Source organism: Salmo salar, chromosome ssa03 (assembly GCF_905237065.1).
Source record: "Salmo salar chromosome ssa03, Ssal_v3.1, whole genome shotgun sequence".
In the NCBI taxonomy this organism is placed as follows: domain Eukaryota; kingdom Metazoa; phylum Chordata; class Actinopteri; order Salmoniformes; family Salmonidae; genus Salmo; species Salmo salar.
Window position 1 is genome coordinate 52,972,322 of NC_059444.1, and position 26,939 is coordinate 52,999,260.

General features: G+C 43.9%; 2 protein-coding genes across 7 annotated transcripts in view; both read right to left on the minus strand.

The window, feature by feature from the left end:
* The window catches only part of cpt1a2b (carnitine palmitoyltransferase 1A2b), a 53,648-nt gene extending 51,514 nt beyond the window's left edge, over positions 1 to 2,134 (minus strand). The window contains exon 1 of one of the 2 annotated variants that reach the window (XM_014192738.2): positions 1,960 to 2,134. The gene's annotated coding sequence lies outside the window, so the exon portion shown is untranslated. The remainder of the gene's footprint in view (positions 1 to 1,959) is intronic. The other variant, XM_014192737.2, reaches the window with a different exon arrangement.
* Positions 2,135 to 2,472: 338 nt separating this feature from the next.
* On the minus strand, positions 2,473 to 25,631 carry LOC106600941 (serine/threonine-protein kinase BRSK2). Of its 5 annotated transcripts, none has more exons than XM_014192741.2 (20): positions 25,401 to 25,631; positions 24,191 to 25,068; positions 22,761 to 22,855; positions 21,019 to 21,104; positions 18,853 to 18,993; positions 17,518 to 17,634; positions 17,180 to 17,213; positions 16,970 to 17,038; positions 16,696 to 16,842; positions 16,403 to 16,434; positions 16,049 to 16,213; positions 15,145 to 15,242; positions 14,495 to 14,657; positions 12,117 to 12,177; positions 10,811 to 11,099; positions 8,857 to 8,905; positions 8,531 to 8,654; positions 7,616 to 7,835; positions 7,114 to 7,203; positions 2,473 to 6,991 (listed from the first exon to the last, which is right to left on the minus strand). In XM_014192741.2, exons 2-20 carry the CDS (start codon positions 24,276 to 24,278, stop codon positions 6,783 to 6,785), a joined length of 2,277 nt encoding a protein of 758 aa, XP_014048216.1. In that variant the 5' UTR covers positions 24,279 to 25,068; positions 25,401 to 25,631; the 3' UTR covers positions 2,473 to 6,782. The 5 variants fall into 5 exon arrangements, with proteins under 5 accessions (XP_014048216.1, XP_014048214.1, XP_014048218.1 ...); XM_014192739.2 differs by having other exon boundaries at positions 24,191 to 24,402; positions 24,934 to 25,631; XM_014192743.2 differs by having other exon boundaries at positions 14,495 to 14,645; positions 24,191 to 25,631.
* Between the last annotated feature and the right edge of the window lie 1,308 nt (positions 25,632 to 26,939).

A 26,939-nucleotide genomic window follows, 5' to 3' on the forward strand; every position in this document is an offset into this window, starting at 1 on the left:
GGCATGAATGCAAAATATATATGCTTTTTTTTTTTACAGATAGCCAGGGGCACACTCCAGCACAGACATAATTTACAAAGCATGTGTTTGGTGAGTCCGCCAGATCAGAGGCAGTAGGGATGACCAGGGATGTTCTCTTGATAAGTTCGTGAATTTGACTGTTTTCCTGTCCTGCTAAGCACTCAACGTGTAACGAGTCCTTTTGGGTGTCAGGGAAAATGTATGGAATAAAAAGTACATGATTTTCTTCAGGAATGTAGAGGAGTAAGAGTAAAAGTATTCAAAAATATAAATAGTAAAGTAAAGTACAGGTACACAAAAAAATACTTAAGTAGTACTTTAAAGTATTTTTACTTAAGTAGCCTACATTATAGGCCCACTTAGACAAATGAAAAGTAGGCCTATAACAAAGTAATTAAAAGTAATTACCTGGCTGTTAGAGGTCCAAAAGCACGCAACACTCAACACTGTTCCATTGGAATAAAATATTTTCTTTAATTACTGTATCGTATATTCGTCAGAAACTGTTATGTTCCGCGCAGGGTTGGGTATGTTACTTTTTAAAATGTAATCCGTTACAGTTACATGTCCAAAGTTTTAACCAGTAACGTAACTTTTGGATTACCTAAACTCAGTAATGTAATCTGATTACATTCAGTTACTTTTAGATGACTTTCCCCTTAAGACGCATTAGAAGAAGACAAACATGTATGTTACCAGTTGAACGACATCTATTGAAGGATAAATCAATGTTAAAGTTTGACTTTATAGGTTGGTTATGTAGGCTTCTTCTAACCCACTGCTTTTTACTACATATACTAATATGATTACATTGTAACTTTACATTAAACACCAAAGTCTATCAGAATTCCAGTCATTCCTTGATCTTCAAGAAGAGGACTTGGAAATATGGAAGTATAGATTAGCCAAATTGTTTTACCTGAGAATAACCTCAAAACTAAGGACTTATTAGCCAGCCCTCTGTTGTTTACGATTTTGTTGTCATGGAGGACTGATGGCTCATTGATTCAAGTTGAAAAATAAATGCTGCGCTAATGGAATGGCATGCACTACTGAAAAGTTCTATTTACATGTGAAAAATTAATGCCATTTGCTATAGGCCTATTGTTTACCTTTTTGTTAATGACACTTTGATATCATATGCAACTGTTTAAAGGGCAAGGCACAAATAGCTAAATGAGAGGCATTGTGATTCACATTGGGACGGCATGTAGCCTAGTGGTTAAAGCTTTGGGCCAGTAACCAAAAGATTGCTGGATCGAATCCCCGAGCCGACAAGGTAAAAATCTGTCGTTCTACCCGCGAACAAGGGTAGGCCGTCATTGTAAATTAGAATTTGTTCTTAACTGACTTGCCTAGGGTAAGGGTTAAGATTTTTAAAATGCGCCGTAGAGTGCTGTCATCGTGAACTGCTGCCTCCAAGTGTTTATTCAAGTTGGATAATCTTTGGATGCCGATAGTTTGGCCTACACAGGTGGGAAGCGGCGCCTACTTTTTTCCAGCGATCCATCAAACACATTTGGTGTGTCATCATAATGGTCTCTGATTTGTGGTCAGGTGGCCCATATGTAAACCTTTTTTCAATGCTGATTCCAAAGTCATTGAGAAAACAGAAGTGTCAAATGTTTTTTTTTTTTTCGCAACAGCCTTTGTGAAATTAAAAGTAATCCCCGAAGTAATCATCTAGTCTTTCAAAAGTATATGTAATCTGATTACAATAGTTTTGCTGGTAACGGTTACCCTTTTTGTGTAATCCTTTACATGTAATCCGTTACTCCCCAACCCTGGTTCCGCATCCCTCGGAACGAATGGTGGGTTCATTCAACATCTCACATCCATCGCTCGCTACACAGAAAAGTCAACACACCAGCAGCCGCGTACTGAAAACCACGCCCAAGGAAAACCACAACGAGGAGACAAAAAATGTAATCGAAATACCTGTATTGGTCTTGAAATGTCTTGCCGTAAAAGCACACCAAAGGAGTTATCCAAACACCGAATGTCTTCTCTCTTTTTTTTTTTTTTTTACATCCAACCACTCCTCTCACTCGCTGTGAAAACAGACTGGAGTAGGTGTGCAGCGACGCCAGAGAGCCACATACATGGATGACGTCACTCTCACAACCCCGCCTCTTTTCTTTTGTCACGTGGGACGCGGTAAACACCCTTTCCGAGCGCATTTACCGATAGAGTCAATACAGTAAATTATCAATCAATTTACACACCCAAAAAACAGACCCGGGATCTGTCGTAGTATGTTGTCTACATTTGTCAATATATACATAATTTTTTTTATTAAATTTAAAAAAAAATATATATATATATATATATATATATATATTTTTTTTTTTAAATACTATTTTTGCTAAAGAAAATGCAGATGTTGAGCACAATTTATGGTCAGTAATCCTAATTAATAGAAGAGTAGGAATTGAGGCACAGTTTCTTAACTTCTGATGTAGTTTATTGTTCTTTATTTATAACAGGCAATAATAATAATCATAGTAGTGCACTTTCATTTTTTTTAATATAATACAGACATTTCTTATTTAATCCTCCTCTTCATGTTGTTTTCCCCCAAATTTCTGTTTTGAATTTTTAAGAATTGTTTTGTTCTACTGTGTATGAAGGGGGGAATAACAGTTTTACAATCTTGGAATGATCAATAATGATGACAACAATAATCATATTGTGAGTACAGTGTGAATAAAGAATCAAGACATGGTTTCATACTGTATACAATGGACAGACACATGGGGAGGGGTGTGATTATATAAGGATGGGCTGGGGTTGAGGTATTTTCATCTGGATGAGAGGATGGGGGGGTTCAAGAAGAGATATAATGAGGGTGTAGGAAGGGGGCAAGGAGGGAGTTGAGGTGGTTGGAGAGATTCACCCGCAATGAGGGGGTCAAACGTCTCCCCCTCATCCCATCATTTACTCTGAACGGTTATTTACACAGAATGTCTAAGAAGGGTTTCGCTCTAGTTGTGTCTCCAGCCAGTTTTTCCCCTAGTTTTTGTTTTCAGGCGAGACAAGGCGGGGCGTCAAAGCTCTCAGTAACAGCAACGTCCAGGCCCTCTGGCCTCAACAACACCAATTGAAACCAATAGAAGCCAAACTCTTTTAGACGTGGAGCAGCAGAAATAGGCAGGGAGAGGCCTACCCCACCCATACAAAGGTAGGGGTAACACTGTCTCCCACGATCCCTCTCTGGTTTTTAGCACAGGGTCATGGAGAATGAAAGACTGTGGGGGTCGTCTTGTGTCACATCTCGCTCCCATTCACATGACCCCTGACCTAGCATTAGAATGTGGGGGGTGGGGGGGGGGGGGGGGGGTAGGTAGGATGAGGTTCTCGGACGGGCCACACAAACGGACAGGTCGAGCAAGTATAACAGGCATGTACCTCCCTCCGTACGCATCATCTTAAGGCGCCCAAACTCATTCTTGGCTATGCAAACTCTTACTACTACTAATCTGTGCAGGACGGTGCTAGATTCATATGCCACCTAAATGAATGCAGTAAAAAAATAAAAATAAACATTCAGTCATCATCCACTACATTGCTTTCCAGTAATGTCATGCAGCATTTCACTGGCGACTAGCTCGGCTAGCATGGTTACACATCCACCATGCTGGAAAGGACAATGTGAAAGGAAAATATCCCAGACAGCACAGTACGTTTCGAGTCGGCACGATATTAGGAAAATGGGTACATGATTCCTGCCAAAAAGGACTTGAGTGAAGGGTGTGAGCTACACTGAGAGGTGAGCTACTAAAAGTCAACAAGCCATAATCATGTTCTTTGCTGTGTGGAAGGGTTGAGCAAGACGAGCCTCAGGTAAGGAAAAAGAGGAAGACTGCCACCCACTCTTTTCGTATTTCGTGGTAAATGGCCGTTTCACACCAGTGAAGATACAGTACAGCCGTTATAGACAGAGAGTACGCTAAGTAAAGCGTTACAATAACCTACTGCCCTGCGTCTCCTAGCTACAGCATCGCCCTGTTTGCTGTACGAGGAGTCGTGTAGCAGTGTGTTGACTCTGACTGATATGAAGTGTGACGATGGGGACGCGGCATACCGTGCTGCGGTGAGTCTTAGTTACTGTGTCGTGGTCACAGCCATCGCGTGAGGCTGATCATAGGTGTCGACTGACGACGAGGGACTAGGGAGGGACTAGAACGAAACCTGCGTTTTCTTTTGGTGCTCTGTGCAAGGGGAAGGGGTATGAGGGGGGTCGTAATGAAGGAGGTGGAGGGGGCAGGGCAGTGGCCAAGGGCGAAGGGATGGTAGAAGGAAATCACTATTTGTTTTGTGTCTTTTAGGACAGTGCGTTCCAATGTTAAGGTCCAGTTTTTAATTGTTGTTTTTTTTTTCTCTGAAAGAACAGGAGGGTTTCTGTTTTTGAAGGGTCCGTGTGTGTGTGTGTGTGTGTGTGTGTGTGTGTGTGTGTGTGAATGCTGTTTATGTTCTGCACATGGGGTTGGGCCCTCAGTCAGTGTTTTTATGTGGCGTGTCCATATCTTTGTACCCTTAAGTAACAACATTCTAGCAGAATATGACAGAGAAGGAATTGGAGATTACTACCCCCACCCTTTCCTGCTCTCCTCTGCTTTTTCAAGTGTCTACGAGATCATTTTTTTATTTACTTCATGGAAGATTTTCATATTTTTTTTGCCATCCCAGAAATCCCCAAAGCATCGAATCTATCCTTGGTTCATTTCTTAAAATGTGTTTTGTTTTTGCTTTGTTTTGTTGCTTTAAATTGGAAATTATCTTCATTATACCAAACAAAGACAAATCAACAATAAAGACACAACATCAAAAGGATCTGGAAGGATTTTTGCAGCATTGGTTTCTAAAACATTGAGGAATTAATGGACAAGAGGTTGTTTTCTGTCCTGCTCTGGAAAAGAGGGTTCAATCTGGTTTCAACTACAGCAGCCATTTTTGTCAGTTTCAATGCTGTTCCAATATTCCAACAGAACTTTCCCCTCTATTCTTGTCAGCATCTTCCCTTTCCACTATCTTTCCACTTTACAATATATAACTCAACAAATAAATACATAAATAAATATTAAATAAATCTATGACATAAATAAAATAAAATACTTTTACAATAGTGTTTTTTGTTTTTGACATTCACTTGGTTAGCGTTATCCTCCATTTTGTTGGCGGCAAACATCAAACTCATTTGCGCTCAAATCACATAAACAAAAGGAAAAAAGGAAACAAAAAGCTAAATGGAATTCATTCTTTTTGTGTGTGTGTGGTCTGTTTCTTTCCTCTCCTGAGAATGAGTGTGCATCAGATTCAATGTCTTTCTCTCTGTCATCCTTAAGACAGTCTCTCTCTTTTGTTTCTTGAAACAAGCTTTTCCACCTCCTCCCCTCCATCCCTCCCTCTTTCTGCTCTCTTAACAGAACAAATCAGTTTAGGTGTCGAGGGCCTTTTCAAAAGCCGCATCATTCAGTGCCCCATGTCGGCCATATTGGGAACGTAAGGGAGGGAGGGTCGGTTGTTTTCTGTAGAAGACAATAATGGATGTGGAGGGCTTGGTTCAGTCCTCTTGGAGTGAACACCACAGGCTTGGCCCCATAGAGACAACTAAACCAGATGAATCGATTCTCTACTGAAAGGTTTTGGACTTCCTGTGGACCACAACATCTTCGTCTGTGCACGTCATTCTGAGGATCTGCTGAGGATTACTCGAACGATTCCAAGTATATCGTTCCATTCTCTGTTTTGAAATCTCTCCGTGTTCCAGATGTCAGTTGTAGTGGGGGGGGCGTTGAGACTTTCTTCCGTGCCTTGTCTGTTCTTTTTCCCCTTTCAACTTGGGTGATATCCGTAGGAGATATCGGTTGCTGCATCCTCATTTCAAGGCAAGGTGGTTTTCATAAGTTTGTTTCAATTGTATTCTAGGAATCATACAATTGTCCTGCTTAGTTGTAGAGAAAACAGATATTTGTCTTTATTTTTGTTCAAATAGCTGTATTGACGTCTTTGGAGCTACTTGGATGCAAAGATGCATTTGGACGCTTCACTCTGGTTTTGATGCAGTCTTCCTCATCCTTATCTTAAATTCCACCATGTTTCTGCTCTCGTAACTTATCGTTACTGAGAATCCAGTGAAAGGACCCAACCTGTCCGTTTCCTTGATAGCCACTAAATTGACTTGACCCGTAATATTTCACTCTCACTGCCCCCCCCAACAAAAAAAAACCGATGTTAGGTAAAACTTAAAAGTGGATCCGCATCAACTGGGAAACACTGTTATAATTCGTGATATTATTTCTGAAATTCCACAATAGTTTTCATCTTATTGGTTGTAGACCGGATAACTTTATCCTTTAACCATTCAGAGCCTGCCTTTCCCCATATAAGTCTGCCTGATTATTTTACTGGCTCCATATTGTTGTTGACCGTTGCATGACGTGTTGTACTTCAAATGTACAATGAGACATTTTTCTGATCTTGGCTCCTCTTCTGAAGCGAGTCTATGAGAGACACTGCGTTTTTCCTCTCGTCTGCTCTTTTCTTTTCTCCTATCTTGGCTGGGCCAACTATCTCGTCGGGCCCGTTTCAAGTTGAAGCAGTGGTTTGTGATGACGATTGCTGGGTCAGGTGGTTCGGTAGATGTGGTCGTGGTGATGGTGGTAGTCTGAGGGGGTTTGTCTGTGTTGTTCTCTAATGTCATCCCTCTCTAACGGTCTGCCCTATCCGGTTCTGTTGACGTCTGTTTCCAGAATGTTCCCTCAGGGCTGAGACTGTGTCCCGTTGGAGGAAAGGAGTCTGGTCTTGTCTTTGCCCGAGCCCTTCCTCTGAAGCACGCTCCCGCTGCCCCCTATCCCTGTGTCACCGCGCTCACACTTCTCGCCCCGGTCCCCGCCTCCTTCCGAACGTCGGGAGTTCTGCCGGGTCGGGGTGCCGGGCGGACGCGAGGTCAGCTGCCCATTCTTCTCATCTGGGGAGAGAAAGATAAAAAGACATGAGTTTGATGAAGACAGAGATATAAATAGTGTGTGTGTGTGTGTGTGTGTGTGTGTGTGTGTGTGTGTGTGTGTGTGTGTGTGTGTGGGGACCAACCAGCCAGTGCCTGCACAGATGGTTGATCATGAGTACTCAGTAGCTGGGCTTGAATCGTTTCCACCACTCTCTTGAACCTGCGACTTGGACCTAAGGAGTCAGACAAATACTCAGTCAAGGTATACACTGTCCCGCATCAATACGGGGATGACTTTAAGATGAATGACCTACATGTATAATGAGTTCTGTTAACTGTCTCCGGACAGTTTTGTGGTATATGTCGGGGATATAATCACGGGATAAAATATAGGACAAAAATCGTGCCAAACATGGGTTACCAAACACTGATTACACATTTTTTGCAAATAAAAGTCTCATAGACAAAATGAAACTGTAACTTCAAGCGAATCATAACTTCCGCTGAAGTCCCATTTTCACTTGAAAATCCTACTCCCATTGACATCAATGGATAACAAAGTGACAATTTGCCTTAAGTGGGTAGCAAGAACACTTTAAAAAAAAAAAGTCTTACTGTAACACAAACAAGTCTGGGAACCACTACCTGATATAAGGGTGAACGTCACGCTGTAGATGCCAGTTTCCCTCTTTCCTTCCCTCTCTCTCTCCCTCTCTCTCTCCCTCTCTCTCTCCCTCTCTCCCTCAGAGAAGGCGATGTCCACCTGGAACTTAACAGGCTTCTGGAAGACGGAGGGGCCACCAGAGGACTTGTACTCTGCTCTGAAGCTGGTCTGGGAGATGACGCTGTGACTCAGGGACGGGATCTGAACAGATGCAATGTAACAGCACCGCATTGGAAACGAGAGGTGGAAACCGCTTTACACGCATTACAAGACTTTCCATCTACGTTTATGTGTTCATGTTTTATGAAGGTGGTTGTGTATCTTTGTATCATGGCTGTGCAGGCCTTTCACTGAAAGTAGGGGAAGGTACAGAGGTAAAAGAGAAGGAGTTAGTGAGAGAGAGAGAAAGAAAGGATAGATAAAGAGAGAGAGAGGATAGATAAAGAGAGAGGATAGATAAAGAGAGAGAGGATAGATAAAGAGAGAGAGAGAGAGAGAGAGGATAGATAAAGAGAGATAGGGGATAGATAAAGAGAGAGAGGATAGATAAAGAGAGAGAGAGGATAGATAAAGAGAGAGAGAGGATAGATAAAGAGAGAGGGGATAGATAAAGAGAGAGGGGATAGATAAAGAGAGAGGATAGATAAAGCGAGAGAGGATAGATAAAGAGAGAGGGGATAGATAAAGAGAGAGAGGATAGATAAAGAGAGAGAGGATAGATAAAGAGAGAGAGGATAGATAGAGAGAGAGGGGATAGATAAAGAGAGAGAGAGAGAGAGGATAGATAAAGAGAGAGAGAGGGGATAGATAAAGAGAGAGAGAGAGAAAGAGAGAGTTGTCCGAGAGAGATAGAGAGGAAGAATGAGCGAGGATAGAGGATAGACAGAGATACTCACAGACAGGAAGGCATGGACTATATCAGCTTTGATGGAACTAAGCGGTTTGTCTCTAATGACAACAAATATCTGTTCCTCCTTTTCCAGGTTGATGAAGTTCCCAAACCACGACTTCTTGGCCAGCCTGCCATTCAGAAGCATTTTTAACAGTCATATATTCATATTTCTGCTATGTTAAATAGAGGTGCTTATAATCATTTATGAACATTTATAAGCATGTAGAATGACTTATTCCAGGAAGTTGATATAAAGTGTTCCCGAAACAGGACAGTCATTCCGGTGGATATAGATAGACTAACTGTGTATGTCTAGGATTATCTACTTACTCTGGGCTTGATTCTGGAGTTAGACTGGACATGTCCTCCGGTGTTGGAACTACAGGAGAGCAAAAAGAGAGAGATGGAGAGAGAGAGAGAAAGAAGAAAGAGTCAGAGGGAGAGAGATGGTGAGTTATATATATATAGAGAGAGAGAGGGGAAGATAGAAAAAAAGAGAGAGAGGGTGAGTACGGAGGAAGTAGAGCGGAGAGAAGTAGAACTTGATGACATCACTTGATGAGGTTCAGTTTCATTGATTTAATGACCAATCTGTCTAATTAATCTGAGCACCGTAGAGTACAGTAATGGTAGAAGAGACTGTGGCTACGTTGAGAACAGAATATGCACATACTGGTCACCTTAATAATGTTTGCATAGTGTTTTACCCAATTCATATGTATATACTGTATTCTAGTCATGGCTCATCCTATATACAGTGCCTTCAGAAAAGTATTCACACCCCCTTTGACTTTTTCCACATTTTGTTGTGTTACAGCCTGAATTTAAACTGGATTATATAGATTTTTCCCCCCTGGCCTACACACAATACCCCATATTGTCAAAGTGGAATTATGTTTTTAGACATTTTTACAAATTAATAAAAAATGAAAAGCTGAAATGTCTTGAGTCAAGTATTCAACCCCTTTGTTATGGAAAGCCTAAATAAGTTCAGGAGTAAAAATGTGCTGAATAACTCACATAATAAAGTTGCATGGACTCACTCTGTGTGCAGAAATAGTGTTTAACATGATTTTTGAATGACTACCTCATCTCTGTACCCTACACATACAAATGATCTGTAAAGTCCCTCAGTCGAGCAGTGAATTTCAAACACAGATTCAACCAAAATGACCAGGGAAGTTTTCCAATGCATTGCAAAGAAGGGCACGTATTGGTAGATGGCTTTAAAAAAGCAGACATTGAATATCCGTTTGAGCACGGTGAAGTTATTAATTACACTTTGAATGGTGTATCAATACACCAATTGACTACCAAGATACAGGCATCCTTCCTAACTCAATTGCCGGATATGAAGGAAATCGCTTAGGGGATTTCACCATGAGGCCAATGGTGACTTTAAAACAGTTACAGAGTTGAATGGCTGTGATAGGAGACAACTGGGGATGGATCAACAACATTGTAGTTACTACACAATACTAACCTAATTGAAGCCTGTACAGAATACAAATATTCCAAAACATGCATCCTGTTTGCAACAAGGAACTAAAGTAATACTGCAAAAATTGTGGCAAAGCAATTCACTTTTCAGCCTGAATACAAAGTGTTGTTTGGGGCAAATTCAAAAAAACACATTACTGAGTACCACTCTCCATATTCTCAAGCATAGTGGTGGCTGCATCATGTTATGGGTATGCTTGTAATAGTTAAGGACTGGAGAGTTTTTCAGGATAAAAAAAAAAGAAACGGAATGGAGCGAAGCACAGGCAAAATCCTAGAGGAAGACCTGGTTCAGTCTGCATTCCACCAGACACTGGGAAATTAATTCACCTTTCAGAAGGACAATAACTCAAAACATAAAAGAAACACAAATCGAAACTGGAGTTGCTTACCAAGAAGACAGTGAATGTTCTTGAGTGGGCGGGTTATAGTTTTGACTTAAATCTGCTTGAAAATCTATGGCAAGACTTGAAAATGGTTGTCTAGCAATGATCAGCAATTAATTGGACAGAGCTTAAAGAATTTAGAAAATAATGATTTACAAAAATGTCTAAAAACATGTATTCACTTTGTCATTATGTGTTATTATTGGAAGATGGGTGCCGCAAATAAATATATTTAATCCATTTTGAATTCAGGCCTTAACACAACAAAATGTAAGTCAAGGGGTATGAACACTTTCTGAAGACACTGTAACTGCTACTGTACACACCTTTCCTATTCCTATACTGTCAATACTGTCTATACACACATATATATTTACACTCCCCCCTCTCTCTCTCACCCTGCAGTTTGCGTCGGTGGAAGCGTGGCGAACCCAGCAGGTTGTTCTTGAAGGAGTTGAGGCGTGTCCTCCAGTGGGCGGAGCTACTGGCGGCCATCCCCCCGCTGCCTCCGGGGCTGGAGGGTGGAGTTAGGGAGAGGGATCCACCCCCGCCCACACCCCCGCAGCCTCCCTCCGCCCGCGAGGAGGAGGAGGAAGAGGAGGAGGAGGGAGGGGTGGGTGGGGGGTGCTGGGGGTGGTGGACGGGGGTGCCTAGGGGGGTGGGGAGTGGAGACCCCTGAGGGGTGACCTGTGGCACAGGGGCAGAGTTAGGATAGACGCTCTTAGTGACCGACTTAAAGACGGAGGGGGTGGGGAAAAAAGAAGCGAGGGATGGGGGAGAGGATAGGTGAGGGGGACAGAGAGGGAGGAGCTTGGAGAGGTAGTGACTTCATGGACTGGAGGTGAGGGCGATCGGAGAGCCCTTTGGAGGGCAGGGTCTGGGTTTTGGGGTCGGGCACAGTCATCCGTTGTGACGGTCGGGGAGTGGTGGTACTTCCTGGTTTGGGGTCTTTGGAGTGGGTGGTGGAGGCGGAGGTGACTTCTGATTGGCTGAAAGTGAAAACTGGGCTCTGATGGGTGGGAAGAGAAAGGACGGAGGGACGGAGAGGAGGGAAGGAAAGATGAAGAGAGCAATGGTCATGAGTTATGATTTATGAATATACTGTAGTCTGATTGTACTTACATTTCTAATTGTAGAGATTTATATTCTGTTATTTCTCTTATTATGTTAATTTAATAGGGTCCATTTTGAATAAAGGGCCAGAGACCCTTTCAATTTGAGGGCAAATATGTGATCCTATCAGTCTGTGTCTCTTGTCTGCTTCTAGGCCCTTACTATTGGTGTGTGTGAGTGTGTGTGTGTGTGCGTGAGTGAGTGTGTGATGTGTGAGCGTGTGTGTGTGTATGTGATGGTATCTATGGTATGGGTAATGGCTCAGAATGGGACAGTATGAGGGTGATGGACAGTCAGGACAAATGACAGTCTCAGAAGAACAGTTACAATTACAATTACACTTCAGTTCATTACAGAGAAACACAATCAAATCACAGTAGCGTAGCTGTGCAGTAGCACATTTCACCATGAACAAAGGTAGTCTCATCTGAATGTGAGTTCAGCATATCAAAGATATACTTACGTACAAAAATATACTGATATTACAGGTAAGGTATTTTATAAATTCTACAGTAGAACCACCTCTATAATAATAATCAGGTAGTGTAAATGTGTGTCTATTTGTAAAAGAGTTGGCCAAGCGTGACTTACCCTGGGACTGCTGAGAGGACTTGACGAGAGTCCTGTTGAAGCTCCACTGACTGAACGAGACCTGGAGGACAAAAATACCAGTATCAGACAACACCGGTACAGTAACACATAGCGCGGTCCCCCTTCTGGAAAAACCACATGAATTTCACGTGATCTTACGTCAAGTTAAAGTGACAACATGTGACTACATGTAAAAGCAACACGTGATCACATGAAACGACACGTCACAACATTTCAACGTTTTTTTCCCACGTGAAAGCGCAAAACCGATTTTCAGCCGAAAGTTTTTTTTTTTACAAGTGAAAGTGCAAATTCCACATGTGAGGTGAAAACATGTTATTCTCCTCGCATGTGAAAAGGTGGTGTTAACACGTGAACGACTGACCTAATGTGTCTCTTATATTTTCCATGGAAAAATGTCAGCTCAATTTCAGCTTCACATTTTTTTGTTAAAGGGAAGCAATGAAATGGTATGGGGGTTTTAAGGTCAGAGGTACGCTGTTGAGCTAAAACGTGTCATTTAAAAAAGGTGGAAAAATCTTTCATCAATGACAATATTTGACAAAAATCACTTAGTACTGACTTATCAATACGTCCCCAGACTGGATTTGAACTCACAACCTCTGGATTTGGGGTACAGCTGATCTTGCTGCTGCGTCACAAACTTTGTAGCATTCTAAGAAGCCACATACACATTCATTACCTATAATACATCTCTGCACATAGAAAAAATAGTGCCGTCTGCACTGCTATTTTAGCTATTTTAGCTAAGGAGGACCGAGCACGCCTCAATTCTCATCGACGGGGCTGTAGTGGAGCAGGTTGAGAGCTTCAAGTTCCTTGGTGTCCACATCACCAACAAACTAACATGGTCCAAGCACACCAAGACAGTCGTGAAGAGGGCACGACAAAACCTATTCCCTCTTAGGAGGCTGAAAAGATTTGGCATGGGTCCTCAGATCCTCAAAAGGTTCTACAGCTGCACCATCGAGAGCATCCTGACGGTTTGCATCACTGCCTGGTATGGCAAATGCTCAGCCTCCAACCGCAAGGCACTACAGAGGGTAGTGCGTATGGCCCAGTACATCACTGGGGCCAAGCTTCCTGCCATCCAGGACCTCTATACCAGGCGGTGTCAGAGGAAGGCCCTTAAAATTGGCAAAGAGCGCCAAGTCTAGGTCCAAGAGGCTTCTAAACAGCTTCTATCCCCAAGCCATAAGACTCCTGAACATCTAATCAAATGGCTACCCAGAACATTTGGATTGACCCCCCTGCCCCCCCCTTCTTTTACGCTGCTGCTAAACTCTGTTATTATCTATGCATAGTCACATTAATAACTCTACCTACAAGTACATATTATCTAAATTACCTCGACTAACCGGTGCCCCCGCACATTGACTCTGTACCGGCACCCCCTGTATATAGTCTCGCTATTGTTATTTTACCGCTGCTCTTTAATTATTTCTTACTTTTATTATTATTATTTTGTATTTTTCTCAAAACTGCATTGTTGGTTAAGGGCTTGTAATTAAACATTTCACTGTAAGGTCTACACCTGTTGTATTCGGCGCATGTGACAAATACAATTTGATTTGATTTATCAGTTAATCTGACTATTCTCTCATCATTGATTCCATTGACTTATTTCAGTAATTTGAGGGTTTTCTGTATAGTTGTCTAATGTTAGTGGGGCATATTATTCAGTTATAATGTTACTCCTGAATATAAATATGATAGTTTTTCTTGAGTACAAAGCTGAGATTTACTTTGAAGTCCAGTGTAGGAATACAGGTGAAATCAGTCATTGACACAGACATGGTGGTGTAGCAGGAAGATGTGAATGCTGTGAACCAAGAGGTTGTGAGTTCAAATCCCAGGTGAGGACCTAATGAATAATAATTACTGTATAAATAAACATACACAATGTAATTAAGTGTGTCAAATATCTAAGTGGAAATCACTGCAGCAATTTTGTCACAATCCGGAGACATCCTGTCCTGTTTGCAGGGCATCGTGAAAATTTGAATCCACATGTGAAAGGTTATGTGATCATGTGAAACTTCACGTGAAATATCATCACATGTGAAGTGTTCCAAAACCCCATGGTTTCACATGTGCAATAGAATTTTGCATGTATGTGCAAAACATGTGGAACTTTCACAAGTGAAGTCATCAGACAATACTAGTACAACAACACAAAGCACGAGTGTGTGTGTGCCTGTGTGTATGTGTGTGTGCGTGCATTTGTGTGTGTGTGTGTGTGTGTGTGTGTGTGTGTGTGTGTGTGTGTGTGTGTGTGTGTGTGTGTGTGTGTGTACATCTGTGTGTGCATATTCAGTGTGCGTGTGTGTTTATGTGTGTATATATCTATGTCTAACCTCTGGCTGTGTGCGGAGGTGTCCAGCGCCCTGCGCGTGGGTGTTGGGGAGCCCTGCTCCGTCACACTCAGCACCTCCAGACTCTTCCTCTCCGGCCGGCACCGGCCATGACGGGTCAGCATGGGAGAGTCCACCCGCTTCCTAGGGGGATCTGCTGGGAGACCTTAGAAAGGTTAGAATCCAGGTCTCAGAGGTACACAGAAAGGTTAAAGCACCTCTAACCTACGTTATTTAAAGCACTGGTGCATCAAAACACAAATTTGTCGGGAGGTTTTGACATGCTGACGTGTCGGACAAAGAAACTGCAGACCAACTTGAACTTGTTGTAAAGTTTTGTCACGGGACATTTATTTTTTAAAGTTTCATTGCAGGACTTTTATTTTGAAACAGAATCGCCAGATGTTGCTTACTGTCGCTAGCTTCACAGATACCTATCAGTAAGTCAGAGTTGGCTAGAAATAGAATGTTCCAAATGATTTCTGAGAATGTTATGTTAGAATAGAAAATGAATAGAATGTCTCTGGGAGTGATCAGAGTGCACTGTGGACACTCCGGAGTAATCATGCTGTCCAATAAGTGTCGGTTAGGTGAGCTTGTTGATTCTTTCTAATACATGTTGCCTAATGTTGTCTAAAGGTTTTCTTTCTAACCTATATCGTTCCTGGGCGGCAGGTCTTCGTCCTCACAGCTGGGGTAACGCTCTTTCCTGTCCAAGAGGAGGTAGTAGATCATCTTCTCCTGGTTGTCTCTGAGAAAACGAGAGAGAGAGAGAGAGAGAGAGAGAATGAGAGAGAGAGAATGAGAGAGAGTGTGAGAGAGAGAACGAGAGAGAGTAAGAGACATTCAGGGATTGAAAAAGAGTGTGTGGCGATAGCTGGGGTTCATATCTGACCAGAATACCATTGTTTTATTAACAATAATGAAACAGTTGCAGGAGTATAGTTACAGCCTGAATGGCTAAATCAGAACTAGAGCATAATGTGAATGGGAGAGTTGGCGGGACAACAGTAGAAGGAGAAAGAGCCATTGTTTATATCTGTGGTCATGCTTATGCTTTGCCAGAGTGATGTAACATTTGACATGCCAAAAAAGCAGATTGGTCAGTCAGTAGAGAGAAAGCGAGAGAGATAGAGAGAGAGAGAGAGAAAGAGATTGTCTTTTTTTGCTGGAATCTCGCAATCAGAGGCCCTGTCCCAATACTCCATAAAGTCCTATTTCCTGGGCTGGATTACCTTTACTTCTCCAGAGAGAGGCAGAGAGAAAAATACTAGGATAGAGAGAGGCAGGAAAACACTAGTAGGGAGAAGGGGAGCGAGAGAGATATAGAGAGAGGCTAGTATAAGGAGGAGCAGATTGAGAGAAACAGAAAGAGAGATAAAGAGAATGTTGAATGGAATTGACAGAGAAAAAGAGAGAGTGAGAGAGAGATCAATAGTTCATTTCCACAGCAACCAGTGAACGGTGACACTACAGGGGCCACATCAAGGGACACTCACACTGCAGGTCCCGGGTCAGCTTTCCCCGGTCTCTAAAAGCAGCCCAGACAGTACTCACTCCTCACACTGCAGGTCCTGGGTCAGTTTCCCCCGGTCTCTGAAGCAGCCCAGCGAGTGCATGCTGTCCAGTACATCAGGGTCCAGCTCGGTCAGCGACACGATCCTCTTCACACACACACGCCTGGGAGGAGGCTGCTCCGGACACGGCTCGTTACGACCACCGCTGGCCGGGGAGAGATATGGAAAGGGGGGAAAGCGAGAGATAGAGAGAAAGACAGATGGAGGGGAGAGAGTTCGGCTGAGTAGAGAGTTCCGTGAAAACGTCCACATACACGAGCATCATGTAGAACTATTCAACTGACTGTCTTTGATTTGAACACAGAGGGATGGACAACGGGATGAGTGTACTTACAGATACCAAGAGTGTTTTTGTATTGCTTCTAGCTGTAAGAGAACACAGACACAGCCAGTTAGTTACCCACACAGTCCTCCTACGTCTAGTCACTCTCTTCCTCACCCCTCTCCTCCCCCTCTCCTCCCCCCGTACCGCGTGCACTGTGGGTTGACCTCGATCACGCCTTTGAGCGGGGCCTGGCTCTCCTTCGCCCCGTCGTCATCCTCCCTCGCTCCATATCCCCCCCCCTTCCCTCTCCTCTCTCCCTTCCACCATCCTCCCCCTCTCCTCCCCCGCTCCTCCCCCCGTACCGTGAGTCTCTTGTCAGGGTTGACCTGGATCATTCCTTTAAGCAGGGCCTGGCAGTCTGGCGGGATGAAGTGGGGCATGTGGAACACCCCGCTCTTCACCTTCTCAAGGAGCTGGCGCAGGTTGTCATGGTCAAAGGGTAGAGCTCCCTACACACACACACACACACACACACACACACACACACACACACACACAGGAGAGGAGAGAGGGGAGTTACAGAGCGAGCGACATAGAGGGGAAGAAAGAGATGGAGGGAGAGGAAGAGGTTCTTACCACCAGCAGTGCAAAGAGGATGACGCCACAGCTCCACACATCTGCCCTGCGACCGTCATACTTCTCCCCCTGCAATGCAAGATGACGGCAGGACACTCACTGAGAATGAAATCGATTCACTGTTCATTCATACAGTACAGACACACAGAGTGTCGGTGTACGTCTCTGGCCAGACAAAAGCCACCGACATACAGAGAGAAGGGAACTTACTCTGATAACTTCTGGACACGCGTAGTGAGGAGATCTGTCATCGTTCAGAAGAAAGAGAAGACAGTCGTTTTTAACATTTTTTATTTATTGAACCTTTATTTAACTAGGCAAGTCAGTTAAGAACAGATTCTTATTCACAATGACGACCTACCGGGGAACAGTGGGTTAACGGCCTTGTTCAGGGGCAGAACGACAGACGTTTACCTTGTCCGCTCGGGGATTCGATCCAGCAACCTTTCGGTTACTGGCCCATCGCTCTAACCACTAGGCTACCTGCCGCCCCAAAATACTGTACGTCAGTAAGGGCGCCCGCCTCTCCACACACACACTGTACTCACCCACAGCTGGTCTCGAGCAGGCTGTCTCCCACCTGGAGGGAGGCCATGCCGAAGTCAGCGATGCGGATGTTGTTCTTCTCATCCAGGAGCAGGTTCTCAGGCTTCAGGTCTCTATGACTACACACACACACACACACACACACACACACACACACACACACACACACACACACACACACATACACACACACACACACACACACACACACACACACACACACACACACACATACACACACACACACACACACATACACACACACACACACACACACACACACACACAGGTTAGAGAAACAGGTCTGACATAGTGGCTGTATATATATTGCTCTGACCATATAGAATGACAGTGTACACACAGACTGACCAGGTGAATCCGGGTGAAATCTATGATCCCTTACTGATGTCTCTTGTTAAATCCACTACAATCAGTGTAGATGAAGGGGAGGGGACGGGTTAAAGAAGGATTTTTAAGTCTTGAGACAATTGAGACATGGATTGTGTATGTGTGCCATTCAGAGGGTGAATGGGCAAGACAAAAGATTGAAGTGCATTTGAACGGGATAGTATTAGGTGCCAGGCGCCCTGGTTTGAGTGTTTTAAAGAACTGGAAAGCCTTTCTGGGTTTTTCACGCTCAACAGTTTCCCCTGTGAATCATGAATGGTCCACCACCCAAAGGACATCCAGCCAACTTGACACAACTGTGGGAAGCATTGAAGTCAACATGGACCAGCATCCCTGTGGAACAATTTTAACACCTTGTAGAGTCCATGCCCTGACAAATTGAGGCTGTTCTGAGGGCAAAAGGTGGGGGTGCAACTCAATATTAGGAAGGTGTTCCTAATGTTTGGTATACTCAGTGTAAATAGCTATATACAGTATATTGTTGTATATACTGCATTAATGTAGAGTCTGACCATATAGAGTGACTGTGTACATGTTGCTGTATACAGTATATTACTGTAGTGTCTGACCATATAGAGTGACTGTGCGTATATTGCTGTAGTGTCTGACCATATAGAGTGACTGTGTATATATTGCTGTAGTGTCTGACCATATAGAGTGACTGTGTATATATTGCTGTAGTGTCTGACCATATAGAGTGACTGTGTATATATTGCTGTAGTGCCTGACCATATAGAGTGACTGTGTATATATTGCTGTAGTGTCTGACCATATAGAGTGACTGTGTATATATTGCTGTAGTGCCTGACCATATAGAGTGACTGTGTATATATTGCTGTAGTGCCTGACCATATAGAGTGACTGTGTACATATTGCTGTAGTGTCTGACCATATAGAGTGACTGTGTACATATTGCTGTAGTGTCTGACCATATCGAATGGCTGTGGCAGAAGTCCAGCGCTGAGATGATCTGTCTGAAGAACTTCCTGGCCTCTTTAGGCGTCAGTCTGCCCTTCTTTACCAGGTAGTCAAATAACTCTCCTCCTGAGACGTGCTCCAACACCAGATACCTGGGAGAGGGAGGGAGGGAGGGAGGGAGGGAGGGAGGGAGGGAGGGAGGGAGGGAGGGAGGGAGGGAGGGAGGGAGGGAGGGAGGGAGGGAGGGAGGAATCAAATAATGTATGTTTAAGTGTATAATAATAACAAACTAATTCCCCCACTGCACATGGTCATACATACGGTGAGGGAAAAAGTATTTGATCCCCTGCTGATTTTGTACGTTTGCCCACTGACAAAGAAATGATCAGTCTATAATTTTAATGGGAGGTTTATTTGAACAGTGAGACAGAATAACCACAAAAAAATCCAGAAAAACGCATGTCAAAAATGTTATAAATTGATTTGCATTTTAATGAGGGAAATAAGTATTTGACCCCCTCGCAATCAGAAAGATTTCTGGCTCCCAGGTGTCTTTTATACAGGTAACGAGCTGAGATTAGGAGCACACTCTTAAAGGGAGTGCTCCTAATCTCAGTTTGTTACCTGTATAAAAGACACCTGTCCACAGAAGCAATCAATCAATCAGATTCCAAACTCTCCACCATGGCCAAGACCAAAGAGCTCTCCAAGGATGTCAGGGACAAGATTGTAGACCTACACAAGGCTGGAATGGGCTACAAGACCATCGCCAAGCAGCTTGGTGAGAAGGTGACAACAGTTGGTGCGATTATTCGCAAATGGAAGAAACACAAAAGAACTGTCAATCTCCCTCGGCCTGGGGCTCCATGCAAGATCTCACCTCGTGGAGTTGCAATGATCATGAGAACGGTGAGGAATCAGCCCAGAACTACATGAGAGGATCTTGTCAATGATCTCAAGGCAGCTGGGACCATAGTCACCAAGAAAGCAATTGGTAACACACTACGCCGTGAAGGACTGAAATCCTGCAGCGCCCGCAAGGTCCCCCTGCTCAAGAAAGCACATATACATGCCCGTCTGAAGTTTGCCAATTAATATCTGAATGATTCAAAGGACAACTGGGTGAAAATGTTGTGGTCAGATGAGACCAAATTGGAGCTCTTTGGCATCAACTCAACTCGCCGTGTTTGGAGGAGGAGGAATGCTGCCTATGACCCCAAGAACACCATCCCCACCGTCAAACATAGAGGTGGAAAAATTATGCTTTGGGGGTCTTTTTCTGCTAAGGGGACAGGACAACTTCACCGCATCAAAGGGACGATGGACGGGGCCATGTACCGTCAAATCTTGGGTGAGAACCTCCTTCCCACAGCCAGGGCATTGAAAATGGTTCGTGGATGGGTATTCCAGCATGACAATGACCCAAAACACACGGCCAAGGCAACAAAGGAGTGGCTCAAGAAGAAGCACATTAAGGTCCTGGAGTGGCCTAGCCAGTCTCCAGACCTTAATCCCATAGAAAATCTGTGGAGGGAGCTGAAGGTTTGAGTTGCCAAACATCAGCCTCGAAACCTTAATGACTTGGAGAAGATCTGCAAAGAGGAGTGGGACAAAATCCCTCCTGAAATGTGTGCAAACCTGGTGGCCAACTACAAGAAACATCTGACCTCTGTGATTGCCAACAAGGGTTTTGCCACCAAGTACTAAGCCATGTTTTGCAGAGGGGTCAAATACTTATTTCCCTCATTAAAATGCAAATCAATATATAACATTTTTGACATGCATTTTTCTGGATTTTGTTGTTGTTATTCTGTCTCTCACTGTTCAAATAAACCTACCATTAAAATTAGAGACTGATAATTTCTTTGTCAGTGGGCAAACGTACAAAATCAGCAGGGGATCAAATACTTTTTTCCCCTCACTGTACATACTCTCACACACTTTGATGTGTACATGCTTAAACATGTATAGGCCTGTTCATGATGTCACACGTTCAGTACAGCACCAATTATCACTCACACACACACACAACCGTGCGCGCACATACACACACATGCATGCACACACTCACACACATACACACAGTATATTAGTATATTAGTATATTATTGAGTTTTGGTACAGTAGAAGAGACAGGCAGAAAGAGTGTGGGTGAGAAAAGAGGATAATATACTTACAGGTATTTGTTATTCTCATAAACATCATGCAGCTTCAGCACATGAGGGTGCTCTATTAGTTTTAGTATAGCTATCTCCCTCTCCACCTGGAGACAGAGACAGAGAGAGAGGGGGTACGAACAGAGAGGAGAGAGAGAGGAGTTACGAACAGAGAGGAGAGAGAGAGAGAGAGAGAGAGAGAGAGAGAGAGAGAGAGAGAGGTACGAACAGAGGAGAGAGAGAGAGAGAGAGAGAGAGAGAGAGAGAGAGAGAGAGAGAGAGGAGGTACGAACAGAGAGAGAGAGAGAGAGAGAGAGGAGGTACGAACAGAGGAGAGAGGGAGAGAGAGAGGAGGTACGAACAGAGAGAGAGAGAGGAGTTACGAACAGAGAGGAGAGAGAAGGTACGAACAGAGAGGAGAGAGAGAGAGAGAGAGAGAGAGAGAGAGAGAGAGAGAGAGAGAGAGAGAGAAGAGGAGGTACGAACAGAGGAGAGAGAGAGAGGAGGTACGAACGGAGGAGGTAGAGAGAGAGGAGGTACGAACAGAGAGAGAGGTACGAACAGAGAGGAGGTACGAACAGAGAGGAGAGAGAGAGAGAGAGAGAGAGAGAGAGAGAGGAGGTATGAACAGAGAGGACGAACAGAGGAGAGAGAGAGAGGAGGTATGAACAGAGAGGCGTTAGAGAGAGAGAGGAGGTACGAACAGAGAGGAGGAAGAGAGAGAGAGAGGAGGTACAAACAGACAGGAGGTAGAGAGAGAAAGGAGGTATGAACAGAGAGGAGAGAGAGAGCGAGCGAGCGAGAGAGGAGGTACAAACACAGAGGAGGTACGAACAGAGAGGAGAGAGAGAGAGAGAGAGAGAGAGAGAGAGAGGAGGTACGAACAGAGAGGACGAACAGAGAGGAGTGAGAGAGAGAGAGAGAGAGAGAGAGAGAGAGAGAGAGAGAGAGAGAGGAGGTACGAGGAGAGAGAGAGAGAGAGAGAGAGAGAGAGAGAGAGAGAGAGAGAGAGAGAGAGAGAGAGAGAGGAGGTACGAACAGAGAGGAGAGAGAGAGAGACGAGGTACGAACAGAGGAGATAGAGAGAGAGAGGAGGTACGAACAGAGAGGAGAGAGAGAGAGACGAGGTACGAACAGAGGAGATAGAGAGAGAGAGGAGGTACGAACAGAGAGGAGGTAGAGAGAGAGAAAGGAGGTACGAACAGAGGAGGAAGAGAGCGAGAGAGGAGGTAGAGAGAGAGAAAGGAGGTACGAACAGAGGAGAGAGAGAGAGCGAGAGAGAGATTGAGAGGAGATAAAGATAGCAGGAGCAAGTGCGGAAGCGAGAGATAGCAAGAGATCGATAGAGAGAGCGAGAGAATGCGAGCGAGCGTCCATGAGCGAATGTGACAGAGAGTTTGTGAACACACAGTGCACAGCCTATACACACAACTCCTAGAAGTAGAATACAAAAGAAGAACCAAAGAGGAAGAAAAATCTGATGACTTATTGTATGTCAAAATACATTCATTATTAACGACAGCACGCTGTCTGTCTATATCATGTGCTCCTACAAATGCCTAATAGCAGGCTCATGGCTCTCTCTGTAGGCTACTGGACCTTCAGAAGGACAGACTCAGAGAGCGTCTGAGTCCCAAATGGCACCTTATTCCCCGTGAAGTAGCACTACTTTTGACCAGGGCCCATGCTCTGGTCGGAAGTAGCGCACGCTGTAGGGAATAAGGGTGCCATTTGGGACGCGGGACGCTTCTCCGGGATCATACCTTCATGAGGACGGACTCGGACAGCTTCTCTCGGTTCACAATCTTTATGGCCACCTTCTGTCCCGTGATACAGTGGACTCCCAGCTTCACCAAACCTGAGGAGAGAGAGAGAGAGAGAGAGGGCGGAGGAGGAGAGGAGATGGGGGGGGAGAGAGAGAGCGGAAAGTAAGAAAAGAAAGAGAGAGAGAAAAGCTTTGAGTTTGTCTTGTTCGTTTTAGTTCCCTTTATTTTCAACAGAGTTCCATTCTCATTCACAACAAGTGAAGCGGAACGATACAGGAGACACGGGCGGAGCTTGACCTCACCCATACCATATCGACTTGACTATGCAGAACCTAACGGCCTAATTCAGCGACTGCAGTCCACATCGGCCTGTTTATAGTTCAACCGGTTCAATCCACTAAGGCTACACCAGCCTGTTTCCAGCACTGACATCTGATACTTACCAGAACCTCTATAATAAACCAAGCAATTTCAGTCATCTCTGTCGATTTCCATTCATGTCAGCTGGTCACACTACTCAGGTCTAAACAAGTCTACCGAGGGCCAGATTCCCAGACCAGGATTAAGTCTACTCCTAGATTAAAAAGCGTGCTCAGTGGGGAGAAAGTGTTGTTTAGTTCAGGAATAGAGTACAGGCTTAATCTGAGAGTGGTACATCTGCCTTTATTAGATCAGTTCAATCTGCTAGTCCAGTCTCCGCCGTCTAGGAGCCCACTTTACTATGGCGGAGGGTCACTTAGCTCCAATATAAAGGTCTGGGTTTCCCAGACACAAATTAAACCTAATCCTGGATTTAAAAAGCCCATTCAATGGAGAATGAAGATTCCCTTTAGCCCTGGACTAGGCTTAATCTGTGACCGGTTAGTTAGTTAGTTAGTTAGTTAGTTAGTTAGTTAGTTAGTTAGTTAGTTAGTTAGTTAGTTAGTTAGACTTCAGAGCACCAGGAGGTGAAAGACACCGAGATCGGCCCGACTGGGTCCACGACTGTACTGTTACTGTCAATGAGACCCACACCTCGGAGACATGGATTCATTCGTAAAGGACACAGACACCGCACACAAACAAGCAGACACACGGCTCACAGCTACACTCAAAATAATGTTACATGCAACATCATACCCATGTAAAAGCTGTGACAGCCTGCTTGACATTACTGATCCCAGATATTTGTAAATAGCAATACCATTGGACATATTGGCCCGTTCGTGTGAGTTGCAAGCACTACTGTGACATACATCACATACACACATATTAATACTGAGGACATAATGTCCAGGCGCACATAGAGCGGACTCTTTAGACAACCAATTGTATTTCTCGGCCTAATATATATTAAAGATATGACTATTTGCATCTACCATGCATTGATAATAGCAGCTTTTGCGCTTGGTGATGAGTTTAAAGGGAGCGGTGGAAGTATTGCTTACCCGTCTGCCCCTTCCCAAGGGTTTTCTCCAACCGGTAAGGCCCGACGTATTGGGCCGACTGGCCTAGCGACAGCTCCTTGCTTGTCATGATGTCCGTGCGTTGAAAGCGAAATGATGTGATGATAAGGAGATCAACTCGCAGTTTTTCTCGGGAGGAATGTATTGCTTTTCCTCGCTGCAGAACGGCTCCGCCGTAACAACATTACAGACGCCTAGCGATGTGGTCACAGGGAGGAATGGAGAGAGCGGTTGTAGTCGTGATGACAATTTCGTGGCCTATAGTCTCGGGTAGGCTACTCCCATGCACTTGCCTTTTTCTATGCGGCTATTGCATACACTTTCCGTCATATAAATTCGGTAAACTCAGTTTATTATCAACGACCGTGAATTGACTAAACAGGAATGAAATACGGGGACGTTAGAAAGTGGAAGAGGGAAACTCGTATGGAGATTTTGACAGGTGCATATTTCAGAAGTCCAAAATAACGGAAGTTATTATGAATTACAATTATTATTAACAATAGACGAAATAAATGTGTCCTATTGTTACTATTGGTATAGACAGATAGAATAGCCTATCAAAAACTATTTCATCTGATAGGATCAATTTAACGGCTAGATTGCACACAATTCTGCACCTCGTAGCCTACACCCGATACTGTCATAAGTGATCGCTATAATAACATAATAATGACATTTGTAAAGAATCTTATCATCGTAACATATGTTTTGTCTTCCTCCACCTCTTTTTGCCCCATTTTGGTATGTAGCGTCTCTCTGCTCCGTCCTTCAGGCTATATGAATAGTAATATTCCGTTATAGCCTCAGAGGGGTGGTTTTTCCCAATATCCGGTGCACTCTTCGGATTATCCCAGGGCCTGGTATCAGGAAATAGAGGGGAACAAGAGCGTCAAAACAGCCACCCTGCCATCCGCACCCGTTCGGACTAGCCTACACTTCTCTCAATCTGTATTCCCCAGTCAACGTCTGTCAACAATTTCACCTTGCGTTTCCGTTCAGACCAAAATGTATTTTTCTTTCGAGAAATAATCGTTTTCTCTATTATGTGAAACGCTCGATTGGATGGTTGTAATACATCGTGGTTCTACAAAAAAGCATCTTTAGCTGGCGTAGTACTCTCCTCCCTCCCTCCTCTTTCTTTCCCTTGCTCTCTCCCCTCCCTCCCTCGCCGTCTATGGACATATCACACCATCCCCGCTCGTGCTCCTGCCACCGCTGCTTCCAAGATTCATCCTTCTCCGGCGTCCTTGTGCAGAAAGATGTAGCTTCAGAAGCGATTCCAAAAATATCTGCTTGTCTGTCGAAGTTCTTTGCATCCACAATCCGTCACGGGATAGCCTCCCTCCTGGCCGCAAAAAAAAAACGTTATTTTCTCTCTCTCCCTTCTTCTTCTCCTCCTCATCCGATACGGCAGCATCAGCATCCGGGTTCCGTTCCGTCCCCCCCCCACCCCCTTTCTCTCCTCCACCCCATCCTTTTCCCGTCTGCCTCTCCTTAAAATATGCTCTCGGTCGCCTCCCATTCGCTCACCTACTTCTGTATTCAAACACACCAACTTTTGAAGGGCTGAGGGACACACACATGAAAATACCCTTTCCAACATCTAATGGTGTAAAGAAAAGAAGATACACTTGTTGTTGAATGTTCTTGTAGAATAGAATAGTATAGAATAACAAACGGATTAATTTACTTCCTTTTAATAGTATTTGTACGTCCCTCTTTGGTCAATTTCCACGTCTTTCTTATTTCATCCCAGGCAACACAAAATGTAATACAGTCCTTTACAAGTGTTTAACTAAAAGTATGTTTCTCTTGATCTAGCCTATTGATTGGTAAAATCAGACAGATATTATTAATCTCACGTCATTTCTTTGATGTGTCTAGTTTCTCTCATTAGATGCATCAACAATCCTAGCGAATGGATACCAATAGCCATTAATAATAGGCTAATAGGCGTAGCATGTTGCCACGCCGTCATGCAGTTCCGCATTTGTAATAAAGGGTGTAGTACTTGTTCATAGTCCTGACTTGGCAGAAAGTAACATACAATATGAATTTCATTGCATGATTTAATGAGATTATTTTTGATTGATTTATTGGCCCAATTATTATTATTTGATATGATGGACTTATTATTAGTGCCTTGCGTTATTATTATACGACACTAAGCTTATTCAGTGGATCGTTTACAGTGTGTGAATATAATGATACTTTGTGTGAAATGCATTACATGGACTGACTACATCAAATTCCTTCCTAGACTGTATGGGCCTGGATACATTTGAGTGGGCAGTAGGTGCACATTTCTTTTTTACTGCAGTTCTCTTCATAACCACCAGGGGACAGACTATATGAACAGGCAGATAACATGAAGTTGTAATTCAGTGGTCACCAAATGGTCGATCTGCAGTTGATTCACAAGCCCTGCGCACCAGGGCTGCATTCCAAACACTTAAAAGACAAACGCGAATTGAATTATGGGGCGTTTCAGATCCGAAGAGAAAAGAATTGTTCACTCCATTAAAAACGAGGGCTGAGGGGCTTAAGTTGCAAACTTCCCTTGCTTGGCTAATCATTTTGGACCGACGACAAATATGGCCGCGGGGATTCCCCCAAGGGCTGGGGGTTTAGGCCCGAGGGCTGTCTACTTTGAGTTTCAAACGCAGCCCAGGTAGTCAAAGTGTATCCATTTGGAACCATTACATTTGTCTGAAAACACAAACTCCCC

Bases quoted from the DNA above. Each gene is read 5' to 3' on its own strand.
- LOC106600941 (XM_014192741.2), bottom strand. From the start codon at position 24,278: ATGACAAGCAAGGAGCTGTCGCTAGGCCAGTCGGCCCAATACGTCGGG. The intron at 14,658-15,144 runs GTTAGAAAGAAA...AACCTTTCTAAG, and splicing joins GCCGCCCAGGAACGATATAG to GTCTCCCAGCAGATCCCCCT. The intron at 12,178-14,494 runs GTTAGACATAGA...TTTGTCCTCCAG, and splicing joins ACCTCCGCACACAGCCAGAG to GTCTCGTTCAGTCAGTGGAG.